This window comes from Dermacentor silvarum, chromosome 4 (genome assembly GCF_013339745.2).
Source record: "Dermacentor silvarum isolate Dsil-2018 chromosome 4, BIME_Dsil_1.4, whole genome shotgun sequence".
In the NCBI taxonomy this organism is placed as follows: domain Eukaryota; kingdom Metazoa; phylum Arthropoda; class Arachnida; order Ixodida; family Ixodidae; genus Dermacentor; species Dermacentor silvarum.
This window is the reverse complement of record NC_051157.2, coordinates 5,333,339-5,352,872: the sequence shown is the minus strand read 5'-3', so window position 1 is coordinate 5,352,872 and position 19,534 is coordinate 5,333,339. Positions and strand designations below refer to the sequence as shown.

Genomic DNA, 19,534 nt, shown 5'->3' with positions numbered 1-19,534 from the left:
GATCTGCTTTGCCAGACAGGTCTGTGGCAATTGGAGTGCCCCTCCGCTAGATTGAGAACAGGTGCCAAGTATAGATTTTAAGCCTACCTGTAGGCTAGAGGTAGGTTGCACAGGACTAACAAAATATGAAACCATTGCCCATTGTCAGGGAAGCATTGCCCATTGCGGTGCGTTCAGTTGATTGAATGTAGTATGATTCTAAAAGCAAACGGGCAGATTAATGTTTCTCGGTTGCAAAGATAGCAGCCAAATCCCAGTCAATGCTGTGTCCAGTTAGTTCGTGATGTTCCGCCAAGGTGTCCGCGGCTGTGTGGACCTTGGCGACATCATTCTTGTGTTGCTTCAAAAGCCGTTTAAAATTTTCGCTCTCGCCGATGTACGACACGTCACACTCCTAGCATGTATCTTGTAGATTACTCCTGGATAGTCTGTGCACTCCAAAGGGTCTTTTGCGCGAACCAGCTGATGGCCAAGTTTTTGGGAAGGCACATGGGCGATTTGAACACCATAGCCTTTGAAAATTCTTGCAAGACCTTGCTTGTTCCCGCAGTGTATGGTACCGTTGTGCACTTTGCTCTTTCTTTCACTGTTTCACGGTGGGGCTTAGCTGAATTGCGTTCCTGTGTTTTGAGCAGTTGTGGAGGGTAACCATTGTTTAACAGGTCCCTTCTCACAACCTGCAGTTCTTGCCTACGTTTCGTGGGGAACGCCCAGGAAAAGAGTGCCGCTGCAAAGGATTGCTTGTGCCGAATTGGGTGTGTCGAGTCGAAGCTTAGGTACTTTTCCGTGAGTGTTGGCTTTCTGTACACATTGGTCTTAAAGTCGCTAGAAGTTTTCTCTACAAGGACGTCCAGGAAGGGAATCTGCCCATTGGTTTCTTCTTCAGCCGTGAACTGTATGCTTGGCTTGAATGAATTCAGGTGCTTGAGAAAATGTGTTGCGTGCCAGCAACAAATTATACAGAAGCAGCCATCCATGTATCTTTGGTTACGTCCTGAATAAGAACAAGGTGGCATCTTCCTGATCCTCCAGAGCAATGTTCGCGCAAACGACGGACGCAGATGAACCCATTCCTATGCCGAACACCTGCGTGTAAAGCTTATTAGTACATATTCTCACGGCAAAATTTTAGAAGGCGGCACACGTCGTGGGTTTCAAATGGCACGCGTTCGGGCAATGAAGAGTCGGCCTTGACAAGTTTCCTGCAGTACTCTACCGCATAGTCAATGGGCACACATGTAAACATTGACTTCACATCAAAAGAGACTATAACGTCGTTGTCGTCGCCAATGCGGGTACTTCTTAGTTGCTCAATGAAATGAGCCAAGTCCTTGACGGAAGTGGGCGCGAGTCCTGCAAGCGGCCGGAGGATGCAGAGCAGGTAGCCAGACAGTTCGTACAGCAGCGAGCGTTTGTAGTCCATGATTGGTCGTACTGGAACATCGGGCTTGTGAATTTTTGGCAGCCCATAGAGAGTGGGAGCCGATCCATTGTGGCAGACTAATCTGTAGTAGAGATTCGTCTCCTAGGGGGAACAAACTTGAAAACGTAAGTGAACAGCTTCTGTAGCTCTGATTCAACCTTCTTTGTCGGATTAAAAAAAAAAATTAAATTATGGGGTTTTACGTGCCAAAACCAGTTCTGATTATGAGGCACGCCGTAGTGGGGGACTCCGGAAATTTGGACCACCTGGGGTTCTTTAACGTGCACCTAAATCTAAGTACACGGATGTTTTCGCATTTCGCCCCCATCGAAATGCGGCCGCCGTGGCCTTCTTTGTCGGATCCCTAGCCAGCTTATCATAGGTCGACGTGTCCTGGAGAAGCCCATTTATCTGGTTGATGCAGTCCACACAGTCCAAAACTACAGTGGCATCCTCCCCGTGGACAAGGAAAATGCCACGGTAGTTCGCTCATTTGCTTTTAGAATCATACTACATTCAATCAACTGAACGCACGATAAACAGGACGGGGGGTAATCTTCCCTGGATATACACCCACATGCTGTGCCACCTCACCCGTAAATAGTTGTGCGCCTATGCTTGCATCTTCATTGTGATCAAAGGACCCGTATGGGGCCAAAAACGTTATCTTATTATTTTTCTTTTATCCTTGGCGAGTCTATGTTTCTTGCACCACTTCAGTTCCCTAACATGTCTGCACAATGAAGACCTTACTGAAGGACGCATTTACTGTATGAAGGCAGAAGAGTGGTCTAGGATGATATTAATTCTTCGACGATGTCGGGAACACACGCACCCATCTTCTCCCGCGTACTCTCATCGTTGCGTTCGCACGTTGCAGATGCATCGGGAGCTGGCGTAGACACGAGAGAGAGGCACTTTGCCCTCTCCCAGTTCTCGCATGCCTCTCGCGACGCGCGTACCCTCGTGAAAAAAGGGAAGGTATCTGATGGGCGAGGAGGACATTATCCTTGCGAAAGGTAAAAAAGCCACTGGGAGAGGCCTGCTCTCTCTGCCGGAACGGATTTTACCTGCTGTAACCCGTGAGTGACCTTGCTTGCATGACTATCACATGCAACGAGGCAAGCCTATTCATTACTTATTAGAGTGAACTTCCCACGGCAAGTGTGCCTTATTGCCTGCAGCAATAAATGTTGAGTTGACTTGCTCGTTGCCTTATTCGCCCGAACCCTACGTAGCTGCGATTGCACGTGCTACGGGTTGGGGAGTACGACAGAACGACTGTGTGTGGCTAGATGCGGAGCTGGCCTTTAGCCCTAGCCTCACGCAGAGCGTACCCCCACAACCAGCTGTTTACAGTTAGAAGTATTTGTAGAAGCCTGTATCACAAGGAGGTAGTGCACAAATGCAAAAACCTGTCACCCTTGTAATTGGTGCCCTGTGTTTCATTGAGAACTGTGGGCAGCACAATCCCAATAACAAAGATGAGAGTTGTCACTTCCATTCCATTTTCTTGACGATGACATCTGTAACTAAGACAATGACAGAGATTCTTGTATGTGGCAAAAAATATTACAAAGCCATCAAGGACATGGTGTACATAACATCTGATTTAATCCACATTGCAAGTACTCCAAGGCTACAATGTTTCTCAACACCTTTATTGACTCGTTCCAACTTGTGCCTTTACCCAAAATTACAACATATGTAGCACCTTCAGATCTGTATGGTGATTTCTTATTGCAGCGACACATTCAGCAGCACATGCACTATAATAAACAGGAGCTAAACCGAAACAACACAAGACTGTTGCCCTTAGAAAAAAATGTGCTGCTATGACAGGAGCAGTAGATAAGTGAACTACAGAAAACAGGATGGTGAGGTCAGTGACAGTGCACAGGAAACATAAATTTGCTTTTAAAAAATGCTTACCCCATTGGCTACCAAATATTATGCACGCTGCGAGGCCTTCTGTACCTATTATATTGCCGCGTATGGGTGCTACAATAGTTTAATAAATTCTGAAAAATAAAAATAATCTAACCACCGCTATAATGCAAAAGCAGTTATATCTATTGACAACATTTTTAAACAAGTGTAAGCAAGTATTGCCGGTTCAGTCTTTTATGAATAGCTTTTTAAACCAACCATTCTCGGCTTTGGCAATACGGCCAGTTTGCCAGTTTTGGTAGCCAATGGGTCAAATCCCACAGCAGACAGTTTCTCATCTCATATAGTTCAAGTTCGTGTCCACCCTAATTCAACTTATTTGGAATAACTGTCACCTACCTTATGCACCACAGCTAGTATAGCTTTACTGGAGCATTCACAGCAGTTTATGTGCGAAATTATCGGTTGCTAGAAAGTATAGTTTCACTTAACACCACTAATTTTAGCTAAGCTGACAGACTGAAGTACTAATGTCAAAAGTAATGTATGTGGATGAATAGAGCTAAATGCAACAGGGAATCTGCACCAACTCTCACCACTAAATTCTCTGTGTCCTATCTAACAACATTCTTTTCCTAGAAAAAGGCCTAGCCCACTATGCACAAAATGACTAGAAATGTGTGGGCCTTTTGTTGGCAGTCTGGCATGTGGCTCCACGTGAGCCTCACGTCATGAATGAGGCTTTAGCTCTGGGGCAAACTCCAGCAAAAATGCCTCCAACAAGTCCTGGAAAAAATAATCAGACCAGTAACAGTTGGCAAGGAACGTTAAAATTCGGTCAAGTCTAAAGCTAAATTGATAGGTACATAAGGAAGGCAAATCACAGAAGCATTATGTAAGCACACTAATGGCTTCGTTTGGTTACTAGTGTACTTCTGGGAAAGCTGACAGGAGATACATGAAGGACATACACAAGCAACATTTTAGGGATTGCCAAATGTAACAGTCTTGTCCAGAACTGAAGTGCCAAAAATGCATCAAAACTTACATAAAAAAGCTGCTTGTTCAAACGAACATTTTGGAAGACATCAAAAGCTTTGGCTGCACCCCTGCGAGCATTTTGCTGCCCGACTACATCGAGAATGTCTGCAATATAGAGAAAAGAATTAGTTAAAGACAAAGCATATGAAACACATTTTCACGTTTTCATTATAATCACAATTTTAGACAACACACAGTGCAGCTCATTGTGCATCAAACCAAAGGCAGACTTGTACATATCTTAAATACTCTGCTCAAAGTATTGTATTTTAGGTACTTTAGGAAGTATTTTGGTATTTAACAAACTTTTGCTTTTGCATATTTAGCAAATACTTTTAGCTGGTATTCTGTATTCTTAGATACTTTTCCTGATACTTCAGTCAGAGTTGTTTGGTTACAGCTTTAATATTACATTGCCTTCTTAAACTTGGCTCATGATATGCACTGCAATTTTTCAAACTGTCATATTAGCAGCCACTGTCATGATCTAAGACTCTGGCTCCTGTGAAATGGCATACTGTTTTTCACGAAACAGGAGCACAAAAACTAGGCATGCCACCTTTTAACAGCGAAGCTGTTCTAGCTAACCGTAAAAAGTGGCGCCTGCTGTCACAAAACCTCGCCGAGCTATGACATCACTGCGTTGCCTAATAACCACCTTGCGGAGCGGCATGTGCCTCGCTTTCTCTCCGTGCCGTGCACACGTTGCCTTGACATTAAAGAGAGGGAAGGAGAGCATGCGCGTGGCGCGCGCAATGCTCGGGAGAGGGAAAGAGAAAATGAGAGCGAGATAGAGAGAGAAAAAACAAATTGTAGCAGCACCAACGAGGCAACGCGCAGAGCTGCTGCCGACGCCGCCCACGTTGCCTAGCCGCGCATGCGCCGAAGCAGCGGCGATGACGTCACCTCGCGTTGCCTAGTAAACACCGGCGCAGGTGCGCGCTCGCTTCACCCGACACGGACATGGCTCCTGCCTGCCTGCGTTTGTGGCATGCCAGGAACGCTGTCGCTCGTAGGCACCCGCGTCCAGTGCTGGTCACGCAAAAAGTCGCAAAAGGGACGGTACCTTTCAAAAATGATCGCCCGAGAATACCTTCCCTACATGCGTAGTTAAGTTAAACCAAGTTAAGACGTAGCAGCAACCAAGTTAATACCTAGCAGTAGCAGCCAGTAAGACTTGAGGATTGACACTTTTGCTGTGCCTAAGCTTTATACGACCGAGTCCAAGCTTGCCCGCTTTTTTATTACGCCAAGTTATCACTTGAATACACCTCACAGACAATGTTGGAGTCCTCCGTTCTTCTTTCTGGGGTTTAACGTGCCAAAACCAGTTCTGATTATGAGGCACGCCGTAGTGGAGGGCTCCGGATAAATTTTGACCACCTGGGGTTCTTTACCGTGCACTACAACGCAAGCTCACGGGCGCTTTTGCATTTCGCCTCCATTTGGAGTCCTCCGAAAGAGTAAGTTCTTGGATTTATGCATCACTCAAAAACAGTGTAATGTTGTACCACTCTGCTATGTCTGAAATCAAGAGACGCATGCTGCGAGATTGAAACTGACCTTTCTTACACCACCTGTCGCAAACAAATAAAAGCTATCATGGAATTTCAGTCTAACCAACTCTTGTACAGATGACATGACAAGGTATACAGGGATTCCCCATTGAAAATTATCTTGGGAAAGGCACGGAGTGAGCTGAAACATAGCCAAACTCAGGCATGGCACTTAAAGGATAATGCGGGCCGGAAAATGTGTTTTTCTGGCGAAAATTGTAATTTCGCTCGCTGTCGAGAGCACCCATGAATGCTGCATTCAAGACGTGGCCACAGAGCAGGCAAGGAACCAAACACGGAGTAAATGCCAGCACTAAGATGTTGTTTTTCGGGCCTTCTAGTCATGGGAGACCTTCCACCGAGAGTACAGCAGACCGAAAAGTAAAAACTAAAAATTAAAGGGTAACTCTGACTGCGGCGCCCTTGTCTGCGAGCACAGGCAAGGGCGCTGAACTGCTATAAAGCTGAAAAGAAGTGAAGACGACTTGAAGCAATTGCAGCAGAGCAGGCTCGAATTGAAGAGGAGAGTCGAACCTATGGTGCAGCGCACTTGAATTATTTTTGGTCTTAAAATAAAATAGTGTGTTCTGAAATCTTTGAGCTCATTTTGCTCGGTTTGCACTTTTGGGTCGAACAAAACCTTTAGGAAAACTAATTTCCAAACTGCTTGGCCAAAACCTGCTTTCAATGAAGTACCTGGGCTGAAATTTTGCCATGAACAAGATGAGGTACATTTTGTATATCTAAATAATTATTAACACAAAAAATTATTACATATTGCACATATAATGACAACGAAAAAAATTGAACTTCGTCTCAAAGTGATGACATTGTAACAGAAATGTAATGAAAAACACACGACTGGCCTTATCCTGCACCATAACCCCCCAAGAAGGTATCTAAGGAATACAATCAGCGTGTCTTCATTATTTCTAAAATGATAGTTTTCCTAAGGTGACATGCCTAATTGGTCCGTATGGCAGCCATAACTTCTTTTCTACTTGGTCTGTATTAATGAAATTTAGAATATGTACTTAAAACAAGAAGATACATAAGCTTATACATTTTACAAATATCCCTGCTATGGTTCAAAGGTTAATCTTCAGCCCCACATCCCCCATTAAACAGACTGCACATGATTCTCTATAACACGTTACCACTGCCTTTGCTAACAATTTCCAGCCAGCACAGACTCCTGGCACTGTTCCGGCCAGCATTAAATGGCTTCAATGAATCTGGCTTGCTTTGAATTAGTTATTACTGTAAATGAGAATAGATAGCTTTTCAGACTGCTAAGAGTGTGTCATCACTAAGGAGAAACTTTACCACTGTCTGAGCTCATACAAAGGGTAGAACTGCACCAGACAAAATCACACAGGACACAAACGCCTCATCATTAGACAAGTGAATGTGATATACAGTCATAGCAAATACAGGCTGTTGCCTTTAGAATCCATCCATGTCAAGTGTTGCACATATCTTGCTCAAATATTACATTTCATTAAACTTGTCTTACAAAACACCAAACAATTTCGATAAAATTTTGCACACCGTGCAAGGCCCATTCACGTTTTTCTGATCTACAGAAAACTGTGTCATAGGAAAAATAACAATGCATAAAATGTTGCACAGAAACCATGAAAGATGATTAGCGAACTAAGCAAAGCTTAATTTACTGTTGTGAAACACACTATGCGTGTCTCTGTGTTGTTTTCTTGTCTAGCTGAACCATCATCATTTTCTTCACTTGTTGCACAGCTGCACCTCACAATGCAACGCAGGCATGATAGTAAGACGCACAGCTGTGCATGAACTTTTTTTTTCTTTGTTTGTATTTTTTGTTTCTTTGTTTGTATTTGCTGCAAGGCATACGGGGAATACAGTTAAACCTGGATATAACGAAATTGACAAATTCCCGAAAAACTTCATTATAAAGAGGATTTCGTTATATGCAGGTTCGGCACGAAAATTCGAAAAAGAAACGCTTACCATATGTACTATTGCTCAAGACTTACTCCCAATACACTAAAGTTGTGATTAACAAAAAAGTCCCAGTTTCGCCCGAAAAGCGAAGCATCGATTGCGACAGCAAATTAGCAGACAGCTATACAAAGTAAGGATAGTACAGTCAAACCTCGTTAATACGTACCCACTTAATGCGTAATTGCGGTTTAAACGTAGTCGCGCAGATTCCCCCACCCAGCCCCCATTGAACACCATGATTGGATGACCGCTTAAGCTGTAGTCGCTCATTGCCCACCAAACGGTTAGTGCGTACTATTTTTCTTGTTCTACACGCACAGGCACAAATCGGCAAAATGTCATGTGTGCAGACGTTCGATTCTCGAGTCGCGACGCCCTGACGACAGTCGCCAGTGATAGTGAACTTACAACATGGCCACCATGACGTATTTCCTGCTCGTACAGGTGTTGCAGATTGCCGCGCACAAAAGCATGGCCTTTGAGATAAGTTCCCGGTAACGCCACTGCCGGTAGGGGGTGCCGGTAGGGGGTGCGAATTCGCTGTCGCCGTCGGAGTAGTAACCACGCAGAAGCACATTTTATTGCGAAGCGCATTTGTGCCGTCACCGTGGACGTCGCTTTGAGGTTCCGTGTAAAGCCCAAACAAAGCAACATCGTCGCCACGCACCGTACGCTGTGTGTGCAAGGGAAAGCTTGCGGGAGTCAGCCGACTCAATCTCGCGCGCGCGAGGGAGAAGGGGGGGGGGGGGGAGGGGCGGAAGCGCGCTTCCGCTAGGCACGGCGGGGGAAGCGAGAAAGGGAGGCGTTTACTTCGGCGGCGGCTGCTGTATCTTGAAAGCGATCTGCGATGTGGAAAAAGTGTGCACCCGCGCGGGCTTATCTTCAAAGCGAACTGCAGACAAGGTCAATATCTTGCATTTTTTCGTCGAAGCACTCATCCTTGGAATGTCACACCAGCTACTGGATGCGTGGACGCATGTCGTTTCGCACAAGCGCGAGGCGTCGGAAACGAAGAGCTAGCGACACGATCGTAGCATCGTATAGTGCCACCTGGTGTCAGGTTAGTGAAGTGAAGCGCAGAGACTTGCACAGTAACCAAAGAGTGGCGCTGCCAGCGCGTTGAAAAAAAAAAGAAACGTTTTTTTTTTTTTCCCTTCGGCAACATCAACAGGAAAAGAAGAGTGCCAGCTTGGCGGGCTAGGCCAGTTGCAGCAAGCGGCGGGATCAGGTTTGAATGAAGGGAGGGGGAAAGGTCACACCCGCAAGATCGCCATGTCGAGGGATGCATGCCCACCTCGCGCATGCTCGCTCGCATGCACGCACACGTGCGCTTGCTCTCGCCTCGCAGTCGCCGTGAATTCGAGCGTGCCAAGTGCGATGCCGACGCTTTGCATTCCGTCGCGGCGGAGAAGGTGCTTCCGGTTGGTGCTCGCGCAAAAATGACAAAATTTGGGGCAAAATTTCTAGGTTGTCGGTGGGGAAAATTCGTTATTTCGAGGTCTCCCACTGCCACTTCGTTACGTAGAGGTCTGTGTGCTTCTATATGCTTCAATACATGTGCTTCTATGGAGTAACGGTGGAGATTAGAAAAACTTCGTTATATCCAAGAATTCGTTATATGGAGGTTCGTTATAAGCAGGTTTAACTGTAATATAAAATCAAATGAAGGCTTGTAGCTTTGCATTGTGCAGAAACTGCAGCAATGTCTTAGTAAACTTATTGTAGTTTTCAAGTACACTTGACTTCAGTCCAGCCTTTCTCAAGTCTGTTAGCCTGTGTTCAACCCCAGCCACACTGGAAAAAAAACGCACGCGGTGCGCCACTGCCGGTAAAGCACTGCTGCGGCCTCCGTGTCACCTCTGTGTCACCTCCATGTCCTTGTATTCGGGGTCAGTCTTGTCACTGGGATGTCACTGGGATGTCTCAGATTATACTCATCATTGTAAAATCAATCGCGAACCACGACAACTAAAACAAGTGCGAACAAGAGCTGACACGAGGAGACGATGGTGTGAAACGAGTCGCCCTGCTGACACCAGACGCAAGTACGAATTGAGTGCCCGGGCGGGTCAGCACGACACCAGTTTCCCACATGCACGTCACTGAAGGAGCCACTCGTATTGGTCTTCTTTTGCGGTACGCAGCAAGCCACGATAAGTCGGTCCAGAACTGATCCCTCCCGCGATATTAAAAAAAAATCACACCATCTTCCTGAGGGGAACCATGGGCTGATGCGGAGCATCTCGGTCGTTATAACGGCGTTAATTACGTTGTTATTACGGTGTTATTAACGTTGTTAACTTGGTGTTATTACATTTTTATTACGTGTTAACTTGCGTTGGTCACTATCACATCGCGTGAACGCCGTGCTGCTGCTCGACGTTCGCGAACCGACGCTGCTTCAAGTTGCCGAAGCTCAGGATCCGCTGCTCAACGTTCACGAACCAACGCGGCTTCACGCTCTCGAAGGTCGGGTTCCGCCGCTCGCTTCGTACGTTTACGTTGAACTTCACGGTCCCGAAACTCAGGTTCTGCTGCTCGACGTTCATGAACCAACGTGGCTTCTCGTTCTCGAAGGTCTGGTTCCGCCGCTCGCTTCGTACGTTTACGTTGAACTTCACGGTCCCGAACCTTAGGTTCTGATGCTCGACGTTCACGAACCAACGCGACTTCTTGTTCTCGAAGCTCAGGATCCGCTGCTCGACGTTAACGTTTCGAAGCGGCTTCGCGTTGGCGAACTGAATCTGGATCCGCTGCACGTCGCCAACGTTTACGTTCTGCGTCGCAAGTTCTTCTCTGCGCAGCCTTGTCTTCAGAGGTGCTCGCGGTTCTGTTAATGAACTGGCTGCTGCTGTTTGAAGATGTGCCAGACAGTTCGTTGACGTCCATTCAGCGCATCGGACGGCGCAGCGTGACTAAACCGAAGCAGCAACTGAGGAAGCGGCGCATGCACCAGGTTTATATAAGCAGCTGGCGCGGAGAAGAGGAGGAGAGAGAGAGGCGCGCATGCGCGCGCTATCGCACAGGTGGCGGATGAAGACATGGAAGGAGAAGCGCGTTAAACAGATGGCGTGGAGAGGGGGAGAGGAGGAGAAAGGCGTTATCGCACAGCTGGCGTGGAGAGAATGAGGAGAGGTGCGGACGGACGCCGACGCCAACTACGCCGCGGGACAGGCTGCCGCTATAAGATGCTGCGCATCTAAAAAGCTGCTGAGCGTCAGCTTCCACGGCGTGCATTTTTCTGCTAGTGTGGTCGGGGCTGGCCTTATCCTGCATAGGTTTTATGCACCAAAACCACGATATGGTTATGAGGCATGCTGTAGCGGGGGGCTCTGGATTAACTTTGACCCCCAGGGAACCTTTAATGTGCCCCCAATGCACAGGACATGGGTGTTTTTGCATTTCACACTCATTGAAATGCAGCCGCTGTGGCCGGGATTTGATCCTGCAACCTCGTGCTTAGCAGTGCAACACCATAGCCGCTAAGCCACACCGACTGGTCAGCAGTAAAGTTGACTGTGGCCCAATGGTGTATACACACACATGCTGGCTGTGCCTGTGTGATGTTCGGCCACGACATGGCTTCACATTCCGCTTTGTGGGTCTCAATAAACTGTTGCGAGGTAGAGCTCGTGTGTCTCCCATCTTCTTTCACCATCCTCGTCTGGTTGCAGGCTTGATGTTTTTGTTTTGTTAAAACGACGATGGCATATGCACTCCGGCAGTGAAACATTAAAACTTGTTCGACCTGGGCCAATCATCAAAGCAGTACAGTTTCCACGTAGTGTTAACTGCTACAAGGGAAGTACGGGGGAATGTAGGTCGATCCCGAAGATGGTGCAGTCGAACACGGCATCTCAAAGCTGTCGCGAGGAAAGAACACAAACTGGCAGGTGACACACGTCTCAAAGAACTAGTCAGCTTTGGCAAGATGCATGCGATTGTGGCCTCGTGGTTAGAGCAGCTGTGCTTGAAGGCTGGTCATGCATTTCTTTTCATTGCAGAGGTCTGAAGTGTGGCAAGATAGGAAATACCTACCTACCGCTTAAAATGAGGCAAAAATGCTCTGCCTTAAAACAAGAAATTGCGTGGTCCCTGAAATTTCTAGCTGACTACAGACCTTCAAAGCATTTAATATGCAACCAAAAATGTCTTGCCTGCTGAAGGAAGGAAATGCATCGAAATCTTTGAATGTATTTACTAGGTTTAATTATTAATTGCAAGAGTGGCTGGAACAGAATAAGCAAAAAGGTAATAAGTAAAGAACATGAGGGAGACCTTATCGGCACTTGCCATGCCGATGTAAACACATGTACTACTAACGTGGCAAGTTTTCAAGAAGCAATGATTTGGCCTGCTTGCGAGCGGCAAGCTGCTCCTGCTCCGAGCGTTGTGACCACTCGGGGGCGAGCTGACCTCCAGGCCACATCGACTCCCGCAGCATGTCCAACATGTAGACTTGCATGGGCTCTGAAAACACCCACGACACCCACTCACGCAGCTGCCTGAAAAACAAGACAATAAAATACTTGGCAGTGCTTATTAAGCAAAGAGAATGCAATGGCCAGACACATATCAAGGGCTGGTAACTATCTTCAAATAATGCAGGAGGGACGAAAGACAAACAAATACACAGGACAAGCGCTACTTCCAACTAAAATTTATTGCAGGGTGTACACCGATTATGTAGGTGTTAGCCCCTGAAAGAGAGAACATAGAAGTAAGACACGTAATCACCAGAGATTATGCCTACACGTCTAAGCGCAAATCCTATATGTCATGGAGTGGCAGCATGCACAGACTCTAGGAACTGTAGCTCCTTACTCGTTTATGAAATGGACGGCGCACTAACGGCTTTAAGGTCATCTCTCTTCATATCGACAGCCTCTACTATCAGCCATGTGTACATGTCCAAGTCGTGACACACCATGGTGTTAAAGTATAAGGGTTGAAAATTGGGCTACATCGTTGGTACATTTTGAAGCTTATTTGGAGGATCACTAAATGACAGGACGAGGAAAAACAACACAAGGGCACAGTGTTGTTTTTTCTTGTCTGACCGTTTAACACTCCTCCAAATAAGTAAAGTATAGTTGTAATTCGCACTCATGTCAGTGAGCTGCCAAATTACCAAGGACAGCTATGTAATTGGTACTACCGTGTTCCCTTAGCCAGACATTAATGCAATGCTCAGTTTGGCCTACATAGACTCAGCCACAAGAAAGCGGAATTTTGTACACCACACTCTTTGAACAGTCAACTCAACTTTGAACACTTCTTCAACTCAGTGGAAAGAGCCTTGAGTCGAGCATCGTTTGAGAATATGGGGGATAGAAAGCGCATCTTATCATATCTATCATCAACCTGACAGACCATGGAAGAGCTATGGTACCCAAATAATGCAATGTTAAACTCTCATTCAGTTAGTATTGGGCCCGCACATAAAAACTCCACTCCACATTGTTTTAAAAAGTGTGTTCACAACATTGTTTCTAACATGGTTTATCTATGTTCTTTTATTTGCTGCTGTGTTAATGTTTTACTTTCAGGCATTCTTTGTATGTGCAAATATACAGCGGACTCCAGATAAAAGAAACTCGCTGAAATGAAAATGCCGGATAAATGAACAATGGTATGAATTTTGGTTGGCCGTCCATAGGCACAAGGTTAGCAAACTTGGGTTAAACGGAACTCATCTTTCCGTGATCTTCGGTTAAATGGAACTACCGCCTACCTCATCGGCTTACGGAACAGGGAAAAAAACGAAAAAACATGTCAAATGGTGATGCTATAAATAATGAATAACATTCAATCTATCAGGCAGTTGCAGGAAAGTTAATGCAAATACAGATGTCAATATTGCAGCGGTGTTTCTGTCATGACAACTTGACTACGTAAGTAATGATCCCTGAGGAGGAAGAGTAGGCAGAGTAGGCAGGATCTTACAGTCACTATACTGCTTCATCCACACAGCCTGGAATAAGAGGCTCGAAATTCTGCCTTTGTTACCATTCAGAGCATTCCTAATGACAGTTGAAAATATTATAGGTAAAATATGTAATGAAATTTATGATTCTATTGACAAAGACAGATATTACTGTTTTGGACCAGATGCTAAGAGATGCAGATGAAATTCTGCAGCATTATTTTGAATGCAAGAACTGTGCACAATTATAGGAAATTCTTTTGCACATTAACACAACCTTGCGCAAAAAAGTTACAATATGAGAAGCAGAACACAGTAGATTTTTGTTTTGTTTTTTTCACCACAGCAAACACTCTGACACTTCTTGAATAAAACGACTGCAATTTAGGGTGCTTCGCTTAAATGAAACTTCGGATAAACGAAACGCATTTTTCTGTACCTTCGAGCTTATATTGCAGGGATGAAGATTAACATATTCTGAGGTAATTCTATCTTAAAAAATTCCTTTAACACAATTTTGTGTTGATATATTAGGTATTTTTAATCCAGATTGTAAACACACTCCAAGAGAGTGAACATCTCCTGATGTCTCGTGAGTTGATTGATCCTTGAAAATAACACAATTAAAATTTTTGCTCTACCCAAGAAGCTGATAAGGTGCGCTTAATTCTGTAGTCCATGCACATGGTGCGGCGTGCTTGCCTATGTTGGACATTAAACAAGCTTAGCAATAGCGATTTTTTTTGTGTTTTCCTAATTAGTATCGCACCATTTTGTGGCCATAGTGCAAGAACTTGTCCTTTTGTGAATGGTTGGCTTTCTGGCAGTTGTCGGGTCATGCTAGCTGCATTCCGTTTTTTGCAATTTATGTCAGTACAGTGCCACCTGCTAACTTCCTTTATACGATATCACTGTTCAAGAATGATGCTATGGAAAGGCAACGACGACAAATAAACGCGGAGTTGATGCTGTGCTGTCACTCACAAAATGCAGGTAAACATTAAGTCGTGCCATGCCGTTAAAAATAGTTCAACTGATCCTCTATGCACAGTTGCGACTAGGTAGTTCGTTTATGGTGATTAATTGTTCTTTTGTCGAGGAAAAGCCTTAGCTAGTGCATGATTCACATGGAAGGAATGAAGGTGACAGGACAGAGCCCTAAACTGTTTAAATTGTTTAAAGGAAAGTTAAACATTTCTTGCTTTAAAAAAAAAAAAAGGAAAAATATAGGTTCACATTGAAGCTTTCAAGGGGAGTTACGTAACAGCTTTCATGCAGCAAGCAATGGCATGGTCGATATCAAATCTAAATACACTACAATGTGTGTCGGAGTCCCAATGATGTTTTGTAATGTAATGATTTATGATTATAAAATTAAAGTTGACTTGCGTATACCTAATTTGAGTAGGCAACTTATATGCGTGCTTTTTATAATCAGTAATTTGTATTTTTTTTTCCGTGTCGGAGGTCAGCCAGAAGTTTGTATGGCTGCGGCGGTGAAAGCAGATGCCGTGGTACAGGGGCCGTACTCTGAAACGTGCCACTTCGGCGATATTTCGCTTTGCACTTACAGGTGCACGCTGATTGGGTGGTTGAGAAAAACTGGAAAATAAGTAGCGCCACCTAGTAGTTCCGGTGTACTTCATTTTGACGTCACGGTGTCAGTGCGTGCTTCCAACACATATTGAATAAACGAACACGCCTGTGTTGTACTGCAGCCGATACATTCGAAAATAACACACCCGAGCCGCTCTGCACTCGCATGGTGCGCACTCTCGTGTGTTTTGCGAAGCGTTCGAGTGTGCGTGTTGGTAGTGCATGCTGACGTTACGGGTAAGCAACCGGTTGACTTATTGAATGCGACTATCGCCTAGGCGAACTATCGCCGAAATGGAACGTTTCAGAATACGGCCCCTGCAATGCAGTCTCCACAAGAGCCATCACTAAGATTGAACGCAGAAATTGTTGCTGCATTCGAGCGAGCCCATGACCCAACACCCCCTCGCTAGTATTGACGTGGCGCTGCCATCGATGCTACTTAAGCGGGACCGCGCTCATGCTCTGCACTTCGGTTGGCAGCAGCGGCTGTGGCAACAAGTTTCTGCAGCTAAACCCATGCATTTCACTACGCAGGTTAGTTTTCATTCAATTGAAACTTTCCACCCAATTCATATTGCCACACCTACTACTGCCGACCTGGTGTATCATTGTGAACTACGGTCACGAATGCCACAACTGTCGCGCGAGGTTGACGTACTTCGAAGAGAAGTGGTTGAAATGCGCAAAAACCTAGAGATGTTCGACTTTCTGTACGAAAAAGTGAAACAAGATCAGGAAGCGCTAGCATTGGACAATAAAGCTTTAAAGCGAGAAAACGAGCACTTAGCCAAAAGGCTCGCAGATTCGGAGCAGTACTCTCGAATCAACAACATCGAGATTAAGGGTATACTGTGCACGCAATGAGAGGACTGCAATGCTATTTTGCAAAAAATTGGAGACATGATTGGGTGTCCAGTGACCTCTGCAGATACTGACGTCATTCACTGTGTACCCGCCAAGAAAGACAAAAACATAATAGCGCGATTTTGCCTGAGAACAAAGAAGGCTGATTTTATCAGCAAAGCTAGAAAGGCTAGGTTAACTACGACACACCTTGATCTCTCTCAGACCCCAGCCGCTACCCGCCACGGTGGCTCAGTCAGCTAAGGCGTTGCGCTGCTGAGCACGAGATCGCGGGATCAAATCCCGGTCACGGCGGCCGCATTTCGATGGAGGCGAAATGCAAAAATGCCCGTGTGCTTGCGTTGTAGTGCAAGTTAAAGAACCCCAGGTGGTCAAAATTAATCCAGAGCCCTCCACTACGGCGTGCCTCATAATCAAAACTGGTTTTGGCACGTTAAACCCCACAAAGAAGAAGAAGAAGAAGACCCCAGCCGCTCCAGTCTTTATCAATGAACACTTGACGGCCGACAACAAGCGCCTTTTTGAGCAAGCATTGGCTCTGAAGAGAGGAAAAAATTGGAAGTTTCTTTGGACCGATGGTTGCCGCATCAAGGCGAGAGAATCAGAGGTCAGCCGGGTGTGTGTCAATGGAAGCGCAAGGGACCTGTCCAAAATTTGCAAATTGGGTCTAATCATGTTTGACTTGGCTTGATAATGGGCTATGTTCCACCCAAAATAAAAGCGTTAGTGTCAGTTAAAAAGCCAGAATTGACGTTTATTCACCAAAATGTTCGATCACTTCCAAATAAAATAGACACTTTCGGAGTACCGCTTACAGCAATAATGTTAACTGAAACTTGGTTGACGCCCACATCGCACATGTTTCAGCCTCCTGGCTATCCAAGTCATCAGGATAAGTGTCGGGGTGGTATCGCGGTTTTTCTCAGGGACGATATCGTGGCTGAGCCCATAGACAAATTCATTGATTTAACTTCCGACTATGAGGTGTTAACAATGCAGAGTCATAACATTATGTTTTCCGTTGTGTACAGACCGCCGTCAGGTGATGCAACCCAATTTCTTGTGTTTCTTGAAAAGCTTTTCAGCTATACATTAGAAGAGAAAATCAATCTAATCTTGGGCGATGACGTCAATATAAACATGCTTTCGTCTTCCCCGCTGCAAAAGTATTTTCAATCTCTCATCACAAGTTATGGTTTTTCAAACACAATATCTACTGCAACGCACGTGACTATTGTAGGTGCATCCCTATTAGATGTATTCATTTCAAACATTAATATTTATTCATTAAAGGCCGACGTTGTGAACACTGATATTCGTCTAGGTATTATGTTACTAGTAAATGGAATCCACTGCCTGGCTAGTAAAACATAAAAACCAGTCATTATTCAGTCCACTACTTCATCAAACCTTGAAGCATTCCGCCAAGCTATTACTCATGAAACTTGGAACAGCGTTTACAGAGCAGAAGATAGTGACTCTGCGCATACTGCTTTTATGAGCACTTTCAAAACTTTTTACCATAAACACTTCACCAAGAAAAGAATGACACGAACATCCAAAGCACGAAAACCTTGGCTAACACCTGAGCTTCTTGGTATAGTTAAACACAAACATGCCCTGTATGCTCTATTGGTGAAATCTAGAGATCCAGCCCTGCTTGGGGAGTTAAAGAAAGATAGAAATAATCTCACAAATTAGCTTAGGGCTGCTAAGGATGCTTATTTCGTGGGAATTTTTAGTGACCCAGCCAACCAAAAAGTGATGTAATCAGGCGCAAATTGAATGCTTAGTTAAAGCCTATTTCAATTTCAGATATTCCAGATGTCCTGTGTCATAACGGGCAGAAATTTTCCAGAAATGCTATACCAAATGCATTTAATGAAATCTTCTCATTAAAACCTCAGTTAAATGACATTGATGGCCTCAACAGCTATGCTCAGTTCCTGCCTGTAAGTGCGTTTAGTAACACACTTTTTCTTGCCCCAACTAGCTCTTTAGTAGTCTTTTCTTGCGTCAGCAATATAGGTAACAGCCTGTCCCTGGACACCGATGGTATCCAGATTTGTCCCATAAAGCATGTGCTTGATATTATATGCCATGTTCTTACCCATATTTATAACTTAATATTATCTACAGGCATATTTCCTAAACAAACGCAGACTTCACGCGTTGTTCCAGTCTTCAAGCACGGTGATAAGGGGGCACTAAACAACTATCGACCTATTTCGATAATTCCAGTGTTTTCGAAAGGTATTGAGAAATTAATGCATATCAGATTGCTATCGTTTTTTAATCACCACAATTTGTTTCAAGATTTTCAACATGGGTTTAGGAAGCATTCAGTCGTAATCAAATGGCATTAGGCATATACGTTGATTTATCCAAGGCATTTGACTTAATTTATCATACCATCATTCTTAGCAAATTAGAAAACTATGGTACAATTCGTAAATACCGACAATGAAACATCTGCAAGGAAGCTGGTCATTGTTGGTGTGCCACAGGGAAGCATTCTAGGGCCACTCATATTTTTTATTTACATAAATGACATTGTACACTGCACAGACAACGCAACATTCAGTAGCGCACCCAGGATCTCTGCCAGGGGGGGGGTTGACAGTTTGCCAATACCCTCTAAACAGCACTAATTTCGATTTCTTAACGGGAAATTGTCAAAAAAATTCGCTTTTGGCGAGTGTGCAGACGATTGCGCGTCTTACATCTTAGTTGCAGTACTCAAATGCGTAAGGAAAGAAAAGGGGTTAATTAAAAGGGGGGATTAAGTCGGCCTCAGGGGGGGGTTAGAACCCCCGAATCCCCCCCCCGTCGGTGCGCCACTGGCAACATTTGTCTTTTATGCTGGTGACAAGACAGTTTTTATTACAGAGAATTTAGAAACAGAGATAGAAGCAATGGCTAACAAAACGCTGTCTGACCTAGATGCCTGGCCCTCGATGAATTCTTTAAAAATAAATCCTTCAAAAACACAAATTATTTTCTAGATGCCTAAAGAAGCTGAATTTATTTCTGGGCTCTCAGCAGTTAAAGATGGTGAATTCTGTTAACGCCGTTGGAGTACATTTTTCAAAGCACTTTACAGGGAATGTTGAAAACCTCTATTCAAAGATGTCATCTGCCATTGGTGTCCTCAGTGTCCTCTCTGTTGCAGTACTGCAGCATAGTGCTACTGGTGTAACAAATTTGTGCAAGCTGTATTTGCTGCAGAAAAGAGCCATACGACGTATTGCT

General features: G+C 44.8%; 1 protein-coding gene across 2 annotated transcripts in view; it reads right to left on the bottom strand.

The window, feature by feature from the left end:
• Positions 1-3,063: 3,063 nt before the first annotated feature.
• Positions 3,064-19,534, bottom strand: part of LOC119449355 (sorting nexin-25) — a 112,213-nt gene continuing 95,742 nt past the window's right edge. For both annotated transcript variants that reach the window (XM_037712523.2, XM_049665181.1), the window contains 3 exons: positions 12,217-12,398; positions 4,362-4,459; positions 3,064-4,099 (listed from right to left, as the gene is read on the bottom strand). In XM_037712523.2, the coding sequence (XP_037568451.1) occupies positions 4,043-4,099; positions 4,362-4,459; positions 12,217-12,398 (337 nt within the window). In that variant the 3' untranslated portion in view covers positions 3,064-4,042. The remainder of the gene's footprint in view (positions 4,100-4,361; positions 4,460-12,216; positions 12,399-19,534) is intronic.